This window comes from Plasmodium reichenowi, chromosome 12 (genome assembly GCF_001601855.1).
Source record: "Plasmodium reichenowi strain SY57 chromosome 12, whole genome shotgun sequence".
NCBI classification, from domain to species: domain Eukaryota; phylum Apicomplexa; class Aconoidasida; order Haemosporida; family Plasmodiidae; genus Plasmodium; species Plasmodium reichenowi.
The window spans coordinates 1,515,823-1,537,178 of record NC_033657.1 but is presented as its reverse complement, the minus strand read 5'-3'; the positions used below and the strand labels follow the sequence as shown (position 1 = coordinate 1,537,178).

Sequence of the window (21,356 nt, the reverse complement as noted above, 5' to 3'; positions counted from 1 at the left end):
CCTTTCAATTGCTCATTATTAAGGATATTGTTATTTTGCTACTTCTGTATAATAATAATTCTTTAAATGCATAAATATATAAAATAAAAATATATTATATATATATATATATATATATATATATATATATATATATGTATATATTGAAAAAAGAAAAAAATTTAAGATATTATATTTTTTATACTTTTATTTATTTTTTTTTTTTTGTAAAATGATTATTAACAAAAATTTTTAATCATATTGTATCATTTTGTTACTTGTTCACATAGGTACCATATATATATATATATATTATAATATGAGATATTAAATTTATTTTTTTCTGAATATGCATAATTTTCACTTTTTATCTTAAATATAAAAACACTTGTAAACTGTACTATAAAATACACACATATAAATATATATATATATATATATATATAATACATCCCCATATTAATAATTTTCTTGGTTCAGTGTGCACTTGTATATATATATATATATATAATATATTCCTATATGTACTTATTTCCGTTCATTTTTTTATTTGTGATTCTTTCCATTTTATTTGTTAATTATAATGAGAAAATATAATTTTTTTATAAAAAGTCGCTTATTCTCTACCTTAACCAAAATAAATAGCGTTAAGGAATATCATGATGATATAATAAAGTGCATCGAGAAAGTTCGGGTTATTAATCCTCTTGTTCATTGTATAACTAATAGAGTAACCACTGAAAAGGTTGCAAACAGTTTATTAGCCTTTGGCTCTTCTCCGGCTATGATTGATAATCCTAAGGAAGTTGAAGAATTTGCTAAAATAGCTTCATGTACTTATTTCAACTTAGGGTTACATACGACGCAGGTAGAAAATATTAATTTATTAGAAAAATTAAGAAAAGAATGTATGAAAGATAAATTTATGTTAATTATAGATCCAATAGCTGTTGGAGCAACAACCTATAGAACTAATGTTATTAAAGATATAATTTTAAAATGCCAACCTAATGTAATAAAAGGTAATATTGCTGAAATTTATTATTTAGATAAAGGAGAATTTTTGGGGAAGGGTGTAGATAGTAATAATAACAATACTCATAATGAAACAGATGTAATTAATAGTGCCAGAAATGTTGCATTAAAATATAATTGTGCTGTAGTAGTTACATCAAAAACAGATTATATTGTTAGTCCATGTTCTCTTTATGTAGCCAAAATTAATTGTGATTTAAAAATTCTGACAAAAATTACTGGGTCAGGTTGTTCTGTTGGTGCCCTTTGTGCAGCAGCTACTTCAGTATATCCTCAAAACCCATTCATAGCATGTATATCTGCTACTCTTATATATAAATTGGCAGCATTCAAAGCATATCAAAAAGAAAAATATCCAGGTTCCCTAAGTCATAAAATTATTGATGATATTTATTACTATTCACATAATCCTCATTTTCTCAATTTCCAAATCGTAGATATTTACAAAGCAGCATAAATATTAACTGTCAATTTTTATATTACCTTATTATATAATATAAAAAAATAAGTATATGAAATAATTTAATGTTTATATAAAAGGAAAAGATAAAAATAGACATTCCTTTGTATAAAAACATAACATGAATATTTTATATAAATATGTCTTTTGTTTTCTTGTAAATATTTTATATCATATTTATATTATAACTTATTTTGTTTTATAATATTTTACATTATATAATTTTATATTATATAATTTTATATTGTTTAATTTTTTTTTTTTTTTTTTTTTTTGGCATAAAGTTTGACAAAATGGCTAGTTGTTCATAATATACATATTCTAATTATTATTAAAAATTTTATAAACAAATAAATATAGAAAATGTTTCAAAATTAAAAATAAAATATCATATAATAACGTGAAGAAATTTTTAAGATAAAATAAAATTGACCATTTACACACGAAAAATTAATCACTAAAATAAAATTTAATTATTTAAGAATTGTTATATATATAAATTTATATATATATATATATATATATATATATGTTATATTTAATTGTCTTAAAAACTAAAAAATTAAAATGTTTTGATTTTTTATGTTCCCTTTTTGTTATTTTATATTTCTTTTTAATTTAATTTTTGTGTGATCCTTTTTTTATTATTAATAAATTTATATTTAAAAATATTTAATTATTAAATTTAAAAAAATGAAAAATGAAAATGTAGGAATAACTAAATAAATCATGTTATAAATATAAATAAATAAATATATATATATATATATATATTTCATCTTATGAGCTTAAGAATAACAAAAAAAGAAAAAAAAAATGTTATTATCAAAATTTACATAACTGTAATGTAATACAACAACAAAAAAAAAGCTAATTCAGAAAAAAAAAAAAAAAAAATGATTTTTTCATATTCTACACACGTGAACAAATGTGTCATATATTTACTAACATATATGTTCATAATAAGTATTATCATTTTATGTCAAAAAAAAATTTATACATATATTTATATATATATATATATATATATATATATATATATATATATGTGACGAAAAAATAGAAATAAAATAAAAAAAAAATTAATACAAGGAAAAAAACTTAGTTATAAAAGAAAAATTCTTTTCCTATTTTTATTTGTATACATCTTATAATTTATACTGTTCACCTTATTTGGTATGTTACATTTTTTTTAATTTTTTTATAATTTATAATTTATAATTTTTTTTTTTTATTTTTTGCCTACCTTTTATTCATTCTGATAATGAATTTGTATTTTCCAGAATAAAATTCTTACGCAATTTTGAATCCTCTCCCATAAGTGAAAAAATTAAATCGTTAGCTCTTATTGCATCATTTACAGTAACACGTATAAGTTTTCTTACTGTAGGATCCATGGTAGTATTCCACAATTGATCTGCCATCATTTCTCCTAATCCCTTAAATCTTTGTATTTCATATTTTTTGGAAAAATTAAATAATACATTATCATCTATAAATGAATCTGTCGAACCCTCTTCATTCACAAAAATGTCGTTATTTTTACTTTGTTCATTATATTCGCTCAAAGGTTCACCACTTGACGACATATTTATATTTTTAATTTTATTCTGCATATTTTTTTGTCCAGAGGAAATCTTGTCTTTATCTAATAATTTCAATAGGTTATTTAATTCTTGATCTGAATAGGTATGTATAATAAACTTGGATTGTTTTGTAGTGACATTAAATTGTTTTGTAACAATATCTTTTATTGAGTTATCAAAAAATTTATTATAAGTAATTTTATACAAAGGTGGACATGCTACATACACATTTCCATTTTCAATAATTTCTTTTTGAAATCTATATAAAAATGTTAAGAGTAAAATACGTATATGTTCTCCATCTACATCTGCATCAGTCATAATAATTACTTTTCCATATCTTAATGTATTATCCACAAAAATATCTTTCTTTTTATTCAACATATTGTTATTATTTTGCGTAGATTCAAATCTAGAATTTTTTAAATCAGACTTTTTTTTAGAATTTTTTCCTTTTTTATTGTTACTTAAAATATTATTATTTTTTAAATTCTTATTGTCATAATTTACATTTAATCCGAGAGCTGTAATTAATGATTTTAATTCTGAATTTTCAAAAATTCTTTTATTGTTCTTAATTTTTTCAACATTTAATATCTTGCCTTTCAAAGGTAATATAGCTTGTATTTCTCTATTACGTGCTTGTTTAGCACTACCAGCAGCACTATCTCCTTCTACAATAAATATTTCATTTCTAGATATATCATCACTAATACAATCTACTAATTTACCAGGTAATATAGTAGAAGAATATTGATTATTTTTTGATCTTATTAAATCCCTAGCTGCCTTGGCTTCTTCATCACTTAATTTGGCTTGTAATGCTTTAAAATAAATGCTACTTAATAAATTAGGTTCAAAATCAAAAATTTCTGATAATTTTTCAAAGATAACACTTTCTAATATGGATTTTAAATGATGCGATCCTAGTTTAGTTTTGGTTTGTCCTTCAAATTCAGGGTTGTTCATTTTCACAGATAATATAGCTGTTAACCCTTCTCTAATATATTCACCTGGAATATTAACAAAATTCTTGATCATTTCATTTTTCTTTATATTATAATTAACACACCTACTAACTGCATATTTTAAAGCATCAACATGTGTTCCACCATCTGTCGTATTGACATTATTTACAAAACTAATAATATTTTCATTATATTGATTGCTTAACCATTTCATTCTTAAATCGATATATATATTTTTATGATAACAAGATATACTAATAATTTTATCATTATCTTTGAATAAATTTGTTTTATTTTTTGTTATATTTGTTATATATTCATTAAGTCCACATTCGTGTTTTATAATTTCATAATTATAAAAATCTAAATTGTTATAATCAGTGATTTCTATATTTTTATTTACTAAATTATCAGACATATTTTCATTTTCACTTGATACATCATCATTTGATGAATTATTTTTATTATCCTCATTTTCATTATCAATTGAAGTATTTTTTTTTTTATTTTTTATTATTTCATTAGATTTATTTCCTTTTGATATATATATACTATTTTTATTTTCTGATCTTTCGTCATAAAAATAAAAAGTTAGCTTTTCATTTAAATAAGCTAATTGGTGAATTCTATTTTTTATTAAATCACTATTGTGTTTTGTACTACTTTTAAAAATACTACTATCAGGTTTGTAATGAATTTGCGTTCCTCTCTTATTAATTGGGCAGTCCGTTATGGTCAATTCTTTTGTAACTTTTCCTTTTTCTAATTCTATACTATATATTTTATTATTTCTAAAAACTTTTACTTTCATAAAACTACTTAAAGCATTAGCGACAGATAACCCAACTCCATGTAATCCTGATGAATATTTATATTTTTGTACACTTTCCTTTGAATTCTTTTTTGTTCTCTTATTATTATTATTATTAGATATATTATCACTATTGTTTTTTTCGCAGGTATTTGTATTACCTGTATTGTTCATATTATTATCAATTTCATCATCCATTTCGTCATCAAAAAATTTCGCTCCTGAATGCAGAACAGTAAGAACTGTTTCTAAGGCAGATTTTTTTGTTTTCTCATGAACATCACAAGGGATACCTCTTCCGTTATCTTCTATAGTTACACTATCATCTTTATGTATAACGACTTTAATTGTATTACATTCAAAATTATTATATTCATCTACTGAATTATCAATAATTTCAAATAATATTTGATGTAATCCTTTCACATCGGTGTTCCCAATATACATACCTGGTCTTTTTCTTACAGCTTCTAATCCTTCTAATATTACAATATCTTTAGCATCATAATTATAACATGGATATATATTTCGTTTATTCATATGTTCTAATTTTTTTCTTCTCCTTTCTTCTTCCAAAGGAAAAGGAGAAACATTATTTATATATCCATATATCTTTTTCCTATTCGGTTTTTTATATTTATCGAGCAGGTAATAATATTTCAGAATCGATGACTCATATAATGCCTTATCATTAGTATTCACTACAGACGAAGACAATTTCTTATCATATTTTCTTTTCATGCAATTAAAAATATTTATATTATTTTTCTTATAAATGTTTCCATAATTTCCTTTTCCTGCTTGTACAACTAATATTACACCTTTCACAAAAAATATGAAAAGAGAAAGTGACTTGAAAAAACGTACGTTCATTTTTTTTCGTACATTTTAAGAAATATAAAATAAATATAAATATAAATAAATAAATAAATAAATAAATAAATATATATATATATATATATATATATATACATATATATGAGATAATTACATTTTATTTAAAACAACATTTATTTTAACAAATTAAATTATTTTATTTTTATTCTTTCTATTCTCTCTTTTTTTCTTTTTTTTATATAAATGTATAGTCACATGATTTATTTTTAGAATGTTCGCCAACAAAAAGGAAAAAAAAAAAAAAAAAAAGAAAAGAAAAGAAAAGAAAAGAAAAGAAAAGAAAGGTATAAATATAATAATTTTGTATAAGTGTACAATTACATATATAACACAACACAAAAAAAAATTTGTATAATATATATATATATACACTTTTATTATTCATAAATATTTTGTTCAGTATCCTTTTCACAAGAACACATATATTTATAATATACTACAAACGATTTTAAAATTTTAATTTACATAAATATATATATATAAATATATATATATATATATAATCCTTTGATAAATAAAATTTTCCTTTTGTTATGTTTTTCCATTATAATTATTTTTAAACCTATTAAGTTATATATATTTATATGTGTACCTTTTATATTTATTCAGAAAAAAAAAAAAGAAAAAGAAAAGGCTCAATATTATAAGTGTTTCATTCATCGAATAAGTTTAAATTTTTATATTTTTTTTCCTTTTTATTTATATACTACTATATATAATAAGTTTCATATATATATTCCTACATCTTATATATAAGAAAAAAAGAAAAAAGAATAAGTAGAACTCATATTTTTAAAGTTATACAAAATAAGGCATTTCTTATTAAAATATTTATTCAGAATATGTTTAAAATATTTACAGTAATATATGACGGTTCATTTCACAAGTGTTGTAGACATAAAGGAGATAATATTTCTTTTCTTTTCTTTTCTTTTTTCTCATTAATCATGTTATATACTTATGTTAGAAAAAAATATATATTATAGACATAGTTTATACAATTAATATGATAAAAATATAATATATTACTAATTAAGAAATATTTCGGCCTAAAAATATTAACATATATATATATATATATATATATATATATATATGTATAATACAATTATAATACGTCGGTTCATTAAATTTAATCATCCTCCTGACTTTAAATAATAATATATATATATATATATATATATATATATATATATATATATATATATATGTATGCATATTTATATGCTCGTAAATAAATATAAGTGTACATACACACTTCACAAGATCATATATATATTATTAATTGTGAATTTATTTTCATTTAAAAAAATGATAACTAATAAAGAAAAAACAGTAAATCAATTAGAGAGTGATAAACTATATGTAAAATAATTCAAACTGAAAAAAAAAAAAAAAAAAATAAAGAAAAGAAAGTGCAAATATACTACTAATCATTTATTATATAAATAAATTATTTCCTTTTTCGTTTTTTTTTTTTTTTTATTTTTGTGTTTTTCAAAATATAATTATTAAAAATATTAAAAGAAAATGAAAAATGCTTACTATTTTATATTCTTTTGTAGTTTCCTTATTTGGGTAAATACTATGAATCCAGGAAGACAAGGTAATGAGAATTTTTCAGAAAAAAATTCATCAGATGAATATGAATATGTGGATTCTGCTTACCCAGGATTTAACATACATTACAATTTAGAACCGAAAGATTGGAAACATATAGAATTAACAGAAAAAAACAATAAACAATTTATGATGGATATTAAAAAAGAAATAAAAAGAATGGAAGAAGACAAAAAGAAAATAAATTATATCTTAAATGTTCAAAAACAACAGTTTCAAGAATTATTATTTTTAATAGATCATAAAAAATATAATCATCAGAATATTAACATAGATGAAATGCCTGACTTTTTAAAAAAAGGTACATTTCATGATGATTATAATAATAAGTTAAATGAAAATCAAATATTACAAACATTTAAAGATATAGATAATTATACATTAGATAATTATAAATATATTGGACAACAAAATTTCTATTATCACCTAGCACACCAATGGATACCATAAAAGATATAATTAATAAATATTATAATATACACATATATATATATATATATATATATATGTACATATAGGTATATTTATAATAGTTAAACCAAAATGTATAAAGTTTTACATTTTCAAAATGAAAACAAAATAAAATTGTATAATATATTGTTCTTATTAATATTCTACAATTAATACATTACATTTGTGAATTACATCCTTTTGTATTGTTTTCTTGTTTTCTATATTAATAATTATCAAGACATTGCGTACTTAAAAAAAAATCTTTTTAACTCTTGTCTAATTACAGACAGTATTTTACAATTGTAATATCATATATATTAAATAAGCGTAAAAAGGAAATTCTTTTTTTTTTTTTTAATGTTTATAAAAATTTAAAAGTCTTTTGGTGATATATATTTAAAAAAAAAAAAAAAAAAAGAAAAAAAAAAAAAAAAAAAAAAAAAAAAAAAAAAAAAAAAAAAAAAAAAAAAAAAAAAAAAAAAAAAAAAAAAAAAAAAAAAAAAAAAAAAAAAAAAAACTAAGTGAATTAATATATATACAACTGTAAATGTAATATTAAACAAAAAAAAAATAAATACATACATACATACATATATATATATATATATATATATATATATATATATACTTATAATTCCACAAATCGGTAAATAGAAAAATATATAAACATATGAATGATTAATGATGTACTTAAAAAAAAAAATATATAGGTTTATGTAACATATAGAATTAATTATATTTTATACGAATATACAAGTATAAAACTATTTGAAGTACAATTATTTCATATAATATAAATAATGCAATAAGAAGAACATAAGTTAAGGTAAAATTAAATACAACAGAAAAAAGGATAATTAGAAAAATGGACAAAATTAAAAAAATAAAATTAAATGAGAATATATATTTGATATGTAACATAGGCATATGATTATCATTAATTTCATTATTTAATAAAGAAGATATAATTCTTAATAATTCATCTTGTAAATATTCTTTATTACTATTATTATTAATGATCCAATTCATATCATTTTCTTCTTCAATTTTTGCTATACCTGTTTTACATATAGTACATAATAGAGGATTTAATTTATTTAGACCCAAAATTTTCGATCTTAAGGCACTCAACTTTTGATTCCTTCTCCATGTATACCAACATTTTTTATGAACACAAGCAGTACATAATGAACAACATGAAATTAAATTTGAATTTTCAAAATTTTTTTCTAAACAAATAAAACAAAACAATTCTGCTTGTTCATCTGAATTATTCTTCCTTTGAAAATACACCTTCAAGCTCTTTTCATCCACATCATTCAAAACCCTATAATCAGTACTCCCCATTTGTTTTTTTTACATACTTTTAAAAAAATATTATATGTACAAATATATACATACATATTATATTTATAAATACATATTTATTTCATAAATTAATTTCCCTTATTTCGTTATAATAATATTTATATTATTATATACAACAAAAAAAAAAAAAAAAAAAAAAAAAAAAAAAAAATATTAAGAGTCACTTCCATTTAGTTTTAATCTTTCAAAAAATTAATGCTTATGAAAAATTCCTTTTTGCTTTAAGGTTTTAAAAAAAAAAAAAAAAGAAATTAAAAAAAAGAATTAAAAATAAAAAATATATTTTTTTTTTATAATATAATTTACGTAAGAATATATATAAAAAATTTTCGATAAATAAATATTTCAAAATAGAAAAAATTAAAAAAAATAAAAAATTATTACAAAAATTTTTAAAATCCAAAAGAGGCAAGAAAATCAACAGGAAAGAAAAAATGAAAACAAAAAAATAAAAAAATAAAAAATATCAACAATTTTTTATTAAATATCATAAAATATATATTTAAAAGGAAATATTAAGTCAAATATATCAAATATAAATATTTTTCTTCTTATAATATAATAAATCATATTTTTAAATTAAAAGAAAATAATAAAACATTTTATGAAATATAAAAAAATATATATCTCTATATATAATATAATATAATATATATATTTTATGTATACAATGTATAAAGTATATTTTATTCAAGGTCTCAAAATACAAAAATAATTATATATATATATATATATATATATATATATATATGTATATTTTCATATCTATAGGTTAATGAATGCTTTAAAAATCTATTCATTAATAACAAATTAATAACAAATTTTTTAAAGAATAAAATAAAAATTGAGCTTATGCTATATATAATATAAAATAAAATACTTCTTAATTAAGTCTATAAAAATTAAATAATATATAATCCATGTATAAGGAACATATAAATATATATATATATATATATTATGTATATATATATATGTAGCTCATTCTTTAAATTATAAATGAAACATTATTATAATATAAAATCATTATTATAAAACATTACTTTTATGTTTTAAAGTGGTATATCCATAAAGAGTACGTAACTCCTTTATCTTTTATTTCTGATTGAACTGGAAACATTTATACGTTTTTTTAAGAAAATTCAATTACTGTACATATGAATTATTTTATCATGTGTTATAAAATACATTATATTTTATTATGGTTTAAATAAATATAATATAGTTTTACATAGAACAATAAGAAAAATAAAATATAAATATATATTTTTTAATTGTCTTTTTATAAGAACGTTTTATTATCACATTGTTTTTTAAATAACCTCATTTATTTATTTTTTTAATATAAAAAAAAATATACAATTATACTCAACAACAACAAAAAAAAAAAAAAAAAAAAAAAAAAAAAAAAAAAAAAAAAAAAAAAAAAAAAAAAAAAAAGGAAAATAAAAATAAAAATAACAAAATATATCGATTGAATAGTACTTCATTTTACATTAACATCCATTAATATATAATTTTTCTAAATATTTATATATATATATATATATATATTTTTTTTTTTCGAAATGATTCAAGTTCAAATACATGTGTAACGTACATATTAATAAGTCTTTCACAAAAAAAAAACCTCATTAATTATAGGGGAGCCGGAAAAAAATATAATATATATATATATATATATATATATTATTCTATATAAATAGGTACATACCACAATAAAAGTTAACTATATCCTCTATATAATTAAAATGCAAGTTATATAAATCTCATATGCATGATATATAAACCATACACATATTCATAAAAAAAATTATAATAAATGTGAAAAACATAAAAATTAAACATACAAAACAATAACTAAAACAAAAATATGCACATACATATTACCATTAATTTTTTTTAAACATTAAAAAAAGGAAAAAATTATATATATATATATATATATATATATATATATATATATATATATAAATTTATATATATACTAGAACATTTTTTAATTTGAGAATGTAAGAAAAAAAAAAATATTCATTTTACTTTTTAATAAGTTCTATAAATGTTCATTAATATACATATAAAACTAGCTTAGCAATTAAAAATTAAATAAAAGGTTTAGTACTTAAAATAAGAAATGATTTTTTTTTTTTTTTTTTTTTTTTTATATATGTAATAAGGAATTCTTCCTATAATAATATATAAGTAAATATATAATAAGTATATATATATATTTTAAGGGTATACATATTAATAATTATGTATACATATATTTTTATGAGGGGTATACATATATAATACATAAACGTATAATATCATAAAATGTATATAAATCATATGTGCAATAAATCATAAGCGTATATAAATCATAAGTATAAATAGCACAGCTAATAGTCATTAATAATTTTGTTATATATATATATATATATGTATACATATATATATTTTTTTGAATAAATAGGTTTACTCCTAATCTTTTCCCACTTTCATTTGAAAAAAAATTAAAAATTATATCAATATAAAATATAAATGCTCGATGTAATTATAAGTACTTCAGCTTAACAATGATACATAATAGTAATAATAATAATGAGAATAATAATAATAATAATAATAAAAAAAAAAAAAAAAAAAAAAAAAAAAAAAAAAAAAAAAAATACACATAATTGTATATGTTAATTATATAGTTAAAAATATATAATGTGTAAATAATATAAATATTTTATTTTATTTTATTTTTTATTTTGTATTTTGTATTTTATTTTTTATTTTATTTTTTATTTTGTATTTTATTTTTAATTTTTTATATTTTATTTCATTGTATTTATTATTTATAATAACATGGAGGGTGTTATAATTCCGGGATCTTCGACGGCTACATATTCACAGAAATTTTCCTTATGATCATATGATGGTAATATTTCATTATGAATTAATGAATCAATTAATACATATAATTCAGCATAAGGGAGGTCGGTAGGTAGAATACATCTTTGTATATAATCACCAAATACATTTAGATAAGGTATAATTTGTTCTTCATTTTTTATTAAGGTTAAATAATTTAAATGATGTTTTATACATAATTTATACATATTAACATTTTTACTAAGCATAGGTATATTTAATTCTAATATAGTTTCAAGATCATGTAAAATGAATAGTATAGCATCTCTACATAAATTAATTCTCATATCTTTATTATTTTCATTATGATTATTATGTTTATTAATAATATTCTTTTTATCTATATTCATATCAATATCATTATCCATATTACTATCCATAATCATATCTGTATTATTTTCTATTTGGGTTTCTAAATTATTATCTATGTGATGATTATTATCATTACAATTATTACTATGATTATTTATATTATTATCATTACTCATTATATTGCTTCCATTATTTTTTATTGTATTCATAGAAACTAAAAAGTTATTTTTATAATCATAGTTATTTGAATTCTCATCACAATTTTTCATATTGATTTTATCTTCTTTTGACCAACTATCATCATCACTATCTTCATTGGCAGGTTTTTGAGAATTACGAAAAGCAATAGCTAACTTTCTGGCTCCTTCAAAACCATATTTATTAACAGAAAAAATTCTTTCGATTCTTTTACATTTTTTATATGCTTGACCAACCCATCCCATTCTTTGAGGGGTAGAATTAAACCACACGCCTCTAACTTTTGGCATATTTTTACTCATAGATAAATATTTTAATCTTAATTCTTCAACAGAAGGTCTATTAGATTTAGACCCTTTCAATGAATTGTTATTACTATTGGATCCACTATTATTATTATTATTATTATTATTATTATTGTTATTATTATTACTACTATTATTATTATTGTTGCTGTTATTATTACTATTATTATTATTGTTGCTGTTATTATTATTATTATTGTTGTTGTTGCTATTTGTATTTTTTTTTTTCTTGTTAATAAATCTATCCCATACCTCTCCACGAATTCTTGCTTTTTTCCATTCTATAGCTAAACGTTTAGCTTCTTCACATCCATGTTTTTTAACAGCAAAACTTTGTGCACATTTGACACCATTTATTTTATGCTCACCAAACCATCTTTGGGAATTTTTATCATAATATACTCCCGGAATTCTTTTTAAATCATCATTTTCTTCTTTTAATTCCATACCATCCCCTAAAGACTCTCCTCTTTTACCATTACTCTTTACATAATTTTGTGGATTATGTGTTGGACAATTTATTAATGTACATACTTTTATATCAATTTCATTTTTTGTTGTAGATTCAGCTAAATTGGATGTTCCGATGGTAGTTACATTCGACATTTGATTTGTTTTATCATCTTTTACATCTACTAAATTTTCATCTTTCTCTTTAAGAACTGTTTGATTTTCATTGGATTCTTTAATTAAACTTTCTTTTTGTACATCAAAAGATGTTTCTGTAAATTTTAAGGGATCAGTAAAATTTGAACTTATTATATTATCACCTCCTTTAATATTATAACTATTATTACTGTTCATATTTTCATCTAACACATCTACATCTATAATTTCTTTTGACGTTTCATATCTATGAACATTACTCTGTGATACATTCTGTGAATTATCTAATGGACCACTTCTAACTCTTTTAATATTTAAACTATTAGTTCGGTTAACTAAAAATTCTTTATTCTTATCATAATTTATATTTTCATTTTTTCTTTTTCTCTTTTGTTTAGTTACATATGAATTATTATCTGATTCTTTATTATAATCCGAAAAGGAAGATACTTTTCTCTTTAAATAAAAACTTAAGAAGTTATCATTATCACTATAACTTTTATTTTTAAATAACATTTTTTTGTTTAGAATATTTTCATTTTGTTCTTTCAAACTAGCTATCTTTTCTTTAAGTTGTTGTTCATCGTAGCTGTTCATCATTTTTTTTTCTTTGTTCAATACATTATTAAAAGAACCATTTTTAACATCATTATAAAAATAATCATTCTGAAAATTATTTGTTAAAGTAAGGTTACGAATTATATTACTATGTAAGGAACTTTGTGATGCATTCTTAATATTTTCATCCTTATTGAATTTACGACTTTTTTGTAAATGTTCAAATAATAAGTTATTTTTAAGCATAAGTTTTTTAATCATTACATCATTACTATCTAAAATAGAATAGTTATTTTCTCCATTGCTTTTATCAGCTTTTATGGTGTTTAATGCATTAACTAAACCTTCCTCATAATTATTTATAGAATCATGTCTATCTACTACTTTAACAATATTGTTATCATTTATATTTGTGCTGTGACTAGGGAACATATTTTCTTCTGTGCTGGTGGTAGGTTTCTCATCATTACTATTCATATTTTTTACATTAATCATATTACTATTAATATTATTTATGTTATTATCAGCACTTTTCATATTATAATCCACATTTATTATATTATTATCATTGATATGGTTTTTATGTTTCTTCTTATTTTTATGTAGGTTCTTTTTTTTAATATCGTATGAAGAAGAAATATCACTATAATTTTTATTCACTAATGGAATCACATTTATATTATTTGTAATAATATTTTCATCCATATAATATAAATTATTAAATGATGTATTATTAGATGGTAATTTATTCATATCAAAATTAAGAGGTGTACTTTTATAATTATCATTTCCAAAACTACCACTGGTACTTGTACTTAATAAATTACTAGCCAAATTAGAATGTAATTTAAAAAAGTTATCATTAATCCTTTTTAATTCATTATTATTTTTCATTACATCACATAAATATAATCCTTCTTTATTCTCATTATCTAATATATTATCTTTACCATCATTCTTATTATTATATATATTATATAAATTAATTTTTTTTATATTTCTAGTCATATCGATATTCTCAATATCATCATCTACTTTACCAGCATTCATGCTTTCCAATAATAATGTTTCTTTCCCTTTTATAAATAGCTCTTTTTCTTTTCCACTGAAATGAGATTCATCGATCATAATATTAATTTTGTGTTCATTTGGGTTATATGGTATATTTATTTTTTCTTCATTATTATTAAGTACATTTATGTTATGTGTAAATTTGTCATCATTATTATTATTATTAATATTATTATTATTATTATTATCATCATCATCATTATTATTATCATCATTATTATTATTACTATGTGATATGTCATTATCTCTTACCTTTAATACATTAATATGATTAAAAAATTCTTCATCTTTTTTTTTCTTATCCATTTTATTACCCTTATTATTATCCTTCATTTTTTTTTTTCTTTCATCATTATTTTGTTCTTTATAATTTATATATTCATTATCTTCATTTTTCTTCTTTTTAAATATATCCTTACTGTTATTCATATTACACACTTCAATATTGTTTCCATTCATCAAACTATTGACGATTGCATTTTGATAATGTAATTCTTGAAGAGTTTTTATTTGATCATAATATATATTATCGTGTGTATTATTATCATATGTGTTATTATTTTTATTATGAGTATTATTATTATCACCATTGTTTAAATTATTATCTTTATTTTTTTTTTTTTTTTTATCTTCAACAAAATTTTGATTTTTTCGAGATTTTCTGACTTTTCTTTCTTTAACCTTTTCTTCCTTTACATCATTTTTTATATTCACTTGGTAGTTCGGATTACACAAAATATTCCTTTCCTCCTCATCATTATGAATATTATTATTACTATTAATATTATTGTTTATATTGTGGCTTATATTATTGTTGCTGTTATATTTATTTTTCATCATGTTCTGTTGTGAATTTTCATATTTGTCAAAAGATTGAGTGCTCTCAAATTTTTCATTTAATATTTCATTTATTTCATTGATTTCATTATTTAAAGAATTAAGAGATGTATTCGAAAGATTTTTTTTTTTATATTTTTTTGAATTCTCAAAAATATTTAAAAGATTTTCAATGTTATTATCATTTTTTGTTAATCTTTTAATATAATCCAAATAATAATAATAATTATTATTATTATAATTATTATTATTATTATTATTATTATTATTATAATTATTATTATTATAATTATTATTAGTAGTACTGCACTCACTTTTAATATGTTCTCTAGGGTTTTCATGAGTTATATCAAAAAGAGTACTTGCTATGGTAGGATGTATTGAAGTACTATTATGTTCATAATTCATTATATTTTTATTTGTAATATCATTTATATTTCCATTTTGTATATTTAAAAGTACATTATTTATATCATCATATTGATCAGAAAACACATTAAGATTTTCAACATTTAAATTTAACTCATTTTTATTCTTTGTGTGTTTTTTTTTTTTTTTCTCATTTACATTATTTTTTAATAAATATTCTTTTGCAATATTTAATAATAATTTATTTTTTTCATTTTCCGTAAATACATTTTTATTTGTACCACTCTCTATTAATAATTTTCGCACTTGATCACTAATATTCTTATACCATTCCTTAAAATAATTTTCATTATGTTTTTCATCATTATGTTCAATTTCTTCACTCGACATATTATTATCATTTGTTTTTTTATTTTTATCACAATTTTTACGATTACTACAACTACTATTGTTATAATTATCATTATTATTAATGTTATCATTATTATCATCACCATCACCATTATCACCATTTTTATCTTCGTTCGACAGATATTTCTGCTTATATTTTTCCTCTTCCCCTTGCACATTTTCACCCTTTTCAACTTCATAATTAAACTTTTCCTGAGCATAAGAATTGAGTTTTTCCTGTTTCTTATTTCCCTCTTTAAATCCATGATCCATATGAATATCAACTTGTGCATCTGAGGAGTCATTCATCGTATTTTTAGCAGAATCATCCTTTTGTTTAACAAAATTAAAAGGAAATTCTTCTAGCACATTTCTTCTTTTCAAATTGAGTAGCATATCATTGTATGATAATTTTTTTTCTTGTAATGATAATGATGTATTATCCTGTTCATTGTTTAATATATTTTCCTGATTATTTAACGATTGTAAGTTATTATTATTATTATTATTATTATTAATATTATTATTAATATTATTATTACCATTGATGTTCATGTTACTATATTTTCTCATATATGCTTCCAATAATCCTTTCTTATTAATATCTGCTTCATTCATAAACATATTTAATCTATTTACAAAATCCATTGGCTCCTCACGATTTATATTAATCACATTGGAAGCCAAAGGATTATCCATATGTATATTATTTTTATTCTTATTATTCTTATCATTATGTAAATAATCCTTCTGAGCGCATTCATATATATTATCAATATAATCACTAACAGTAGAAAATTCATTTAAGGTATTATCCTTACTTCTATTTAAATTAATTATGTTTTTAACATTACTAACAATATTATTATTATTATTATTATTATGTTGATGACTATAACCTATATTGTTAATTAAAGCTTTGATTCTTTCTTCATCATTACTACAAGTGGTAATATTATTTTTTAATATATTCATGCTGATATTTCTAACATCTTTCTCATTATTATTCAGAACATTATTCAGAAGATTAGCAGTATTTTTATAATCCAATAAATCTTGTGTTTTATCATCCATGATATTGTTTATTTTTTTTTTTTTTTTGGAAATATTGATATTATTATTATTGTTCATGTTACCATTTGATGTTGTTACATTATTATCACCAACATATTCGCGATTATGTTTCATCTCATAATTGTTGTTCAAATCATTTAAGTTATTCATATTATTATTACTATTAACTTGGTTACTTCCCTGTTTTTTTCTTTTACTCACTATGCGACTGCCCATACCTATTTTATTATTAACATCATTCATTAAATAATTTCTCAACACATGTTTTTCCTCTTCTTTCATTTGATTAATTAATAATAAGGTGTCCTTATCAAAATTATGGTATAACGGATTATTTGCTTCAGAATCAGTTTGATTCATCATATCTGTAGAAGATAATAATCCACTTCCTAAAAGAATCTTTTTTTGTACATTTTCATTATTTGTTTCATTAAGTGTATTATAATTATTTGTGCTTAATTCATAAATTTTATTTCTAATATCATTTATTTGTGTATTATCATCATTTTCTAAAATACCTTTATTATTTTTCGCACAAAGAACTGTTTGCTTCTTCGAATTTTTTTTATTCTTCTTGTTATTACAAACATCTTTATTCATAATAATAATATTATTATTATTATTATTATTGTCATTATTATTGTAATTCAAATGATTGCTACAATTTGAAGATATTATTTCTCCAGACGAATTATTTAATACACCATGAGGATTCATCATATTATTGTCGTTATCGGATAATTTAGATTGTTGATCATTATTATCATCATCCATATTATTTTCATTTAGGATATTATCATTTTCTTCTTTATTTATTTTACATAATTGTGCACCTTCAAGAGTCATCTTTTTTTTTGAAATTCGATTTTTCATTTTTTCTTTCGCTTGTTTATTTATATCATCCTTGTTCATATATTTACTCAGAGAATTTAGTAATATGATATTATCTAAAAGTTGTTTTGATATTTCATTATTATCATTATGCTCATTAGATTTGTTTAATATATCCATATTTACTTCATTAACTTTCTGGTCATTTGTATTAAGTGCTTTTAATAAATTTATATTTTGTATAACTTTATTAATTTCATCCTTTGTATTTATATAATTATTTCCAACATGAAGGTTATCATAATTTTCTTTATTATCATATGCTTCATTATTTAATAAGTTTTTCTTATCTGACACTTTATTTTTCTTTCTCTTTCTTGACTGTTTTTCAATATTGTTCATACTATCAATACAATCAATACTACCAAAATTTTTCATACTATCAATATTGTTCATACTATCAATATTTTTCATACTATCAATATTGTTCATATTACTAATTACATTATTTTTGTTTGATTCAACACTTAATTTCTCATTAACAACATTTATATCTTGTGTATCCTTAGACGTATCCAACGTTTTGTTGAATTCGAGAATTTCATTAGTCTTATCAAGTTTAAGACAATTCAACTTCTCAGTCAAACCTACATAATTTTTCTTCTCCCAGTTATCATTATCACCATATAAATTATTAATTATATTATTATTTTCATTACATACATCATTTTTTATATTATTATCCTCAACATTTTCAATAGTATTAATAATATCTATGTTTTTCATATGAGAGTTATTTTCAACAACAGCATTATACGTGCAAGGGTATATATTTTCTATAGTATTAGAAATATTCGTGTTTACAAGTTTATTTTCATTCATCGATATATCACCTGTCTTATTATCTATATCATCAGACTTATTTGACTTATTATTACTATTATCATAAGTATCTCTATTTTCAATATCTTTATCATATACATAATTCTTACAAGTATTTTCCATATTTTCTATATCAACACTATTGGAATTTAACACATTATACGATATATCATTATTATTATCATTATTATTATTATCATAGTTCATTTTGATAAGTTCATTTTTACAATCAGTAGAAGAGTCCACTTCATTTATTATATAATTTACCTCTTCATTTTTTTCATTATCCCTCATTTCATACACTTTACCATTTTTGTTCATATTATCCTTATCTCCTTCACCTTTATCACTCATCATTCTTCTAAATCCTTATTAAATATAATAACAACAAAAAATACTAAATAAAATACAACAAATATAATCTATCAATATAATGGAACAATAAAATATAAAAATTATATAATATATATATATATATATAATATATTTATATATATATATATAATTAAATTTATTTATATTAACAGAAACGATAAAAAAAAAAAAAAAAAAAAAACCTTTAAAGAATTATTCTAAAAACACACAATACAAAAGTGCATATAATAATTAATCATAAAATATGTTTCAATAATACAAATAAATATATAATGATAATTTTTATAAAACATATATAAAAACTATAAAAAACTTATAACCTAATAAATGTTTTGAATAAAAATATAAAACATAACAAATTGTAAATATATATATATATATATATTGTCTCATACGTCAATACAATATTATGTACAAAAAAAAATATAACATACATATACAAAATATATATATATATATATATTTATATATCTATATGTACATAAATTCTTATTAAATACATATTTACACCATTTCATATTCTTAAGATATTAGGTTAAATATTTAAACAACTTTTATTTTAATCGATAAAAAAAAAAAAAAAAAAAAAAAAACATACACACAAGAATAAAATATGAATAAAATGAAATAAATATATTTATATATATGTTTGTTCTTTTTATACTACACACTGATAAAAAAACAAAATAAATGAATAAAATATATATACACATACACATATATATAATCTGACTTATAACACTATATAATATTAAAAAAAAGGCACATATATATATATATATATATATATAGTAGTACTTGTTATATAAGATAATAAGAAAACAAAAATATACATATACATATATATATTTATATATTCAAGTTTATTATACTACATAGTTATATATATAAAAAATATATATATATAAATAAGCATATCAATATTTAGTACTCATTATACTACATAATGAAAAAAAAAAAAAAAGAAAAAACATTAAAATAAAAAAAAAAAAAAAAATATGACATGTATTCCTTTCTTTATTTATTTAAATATATGATTTTTATCAATATATAAATATAATAACATTTTTTAATAATCTTAACAACATTATTAATATAATAAAATATAAAGGGTCAATACATATGAATATATATTATCAGTATTTTCCATGGACATATTATTAATCAATAAATATATTGACAGTTATTATAAAGTCATATAATAAACAAATAAATAAATGTATATATATATATATATATATATATATATTAAGAACAATATAAATTAAAAAAATATACAATGAATTATTTATAAAATAAATTCAAAAACAATATATTTTAGTATTTACATTATATATATATATTTATTTATAAATATATTTATATTTATTTATTTACAATGTATATAAGTAGTTTTACTTAATATAACAATTCTATATTTATTATTAATAAATAATGCTATGTAATTTTTTTGTTATAGACATATTA

At 19.3% G+C, this 21,356-nt stretch overlaps 5 protein-coding genes across 5 annotated transcripts; 2 read left to right on the top strand and 3 right to left on the bottom strand.

Annotated features, from left to right (window-relative positions):
• Positions 1-562: 562 nt before the first annotated feature.
• PRSY57_1238800 (hydroxyethylthiazole kinase, putative) lies at positions 563-1,471 on the top strand (the record flags this gene model as incomplete). The annotated part of the gene is made up of 1 exon (XM_012908806.2): positions 563-1,471. The coding sequence occupies one exon, from the start codon at positions 563-565 to the stop codon at positions 1,469-1,471; it is 909 nt and encodes a 302-aa protein (XP_012764260.2).
• A 1,256-nt stretch (positions 1,472-2,727) lies between these two features.
• On the bottom strand, positions 2,728-5,712 carry PRSY57_1238700 (DNA gyrase subunit B; the record flags this gene model as incomplete). Its single annotated transcript, XM_012908805.2, has 1 exon — positions 2,728-5,712. One exon carries the CDS (start codon positions 5,710-5,712, stop codon positions 2,728-2,730), a length of 2,985 nt encoding a protein of 994 aa, XP_012764259.2.
• Positions 5,713-7,266: 1,554 nt separating this feature from the next.
• PRSY57_1238600 (hypothetical protein) lies at positions 7,267-7,806 on the top strand (the record flags this gene model as incomplete). Its single annotated transcript, XM_012908804.1, has 1 exon — positions 7,267-7,806. The coding sequence occupies one exon, from the start codon at positions 7,267-7,269 to the stop codon at positions 7,804-7,806; it is 540 nt and encodes a 179-aa protein (XP_012764258.1).
• Positions 7,807-8,538: 732 nt separating this feature from the next.
• PRSY57_1238500 (hypothetical protein) lies at positions 8,539-9,156 on the bottom strand (the record flags this gene model as incomplete). The annotated part of the gene is made up of 1 exon (XM_012908803.2): positions 8,539-9,156. One exon carries the CDS (start codon positions 9,154-9,156, stop codon positions 8,539-8,541), a length of 618 nt encoding a protein of 205 aa, XP_012764257.2.
• Positions 9,157-12,005: 2,849 nt separating this feature from the next.
• PRSY57_1238400 (transcription factor with AP2 domain(s)) lies at positions 12,006-19,868 on the bottom strand (the record flags this gene model as incomplete). Its single annotated transcript, XM_012908802.2, has 1 exon — positions 12,006-19,868. One exon carries the CDS (start codon positions 19,866-19,868, stop codon positions 12,006-12,008), a length of 7,863 nt encoding a protein of 2,620 aa, XP_012764256.2.
• Between the last annotated feature and the right edge of the window lie 1,488 nt (positions 19,869-21,356).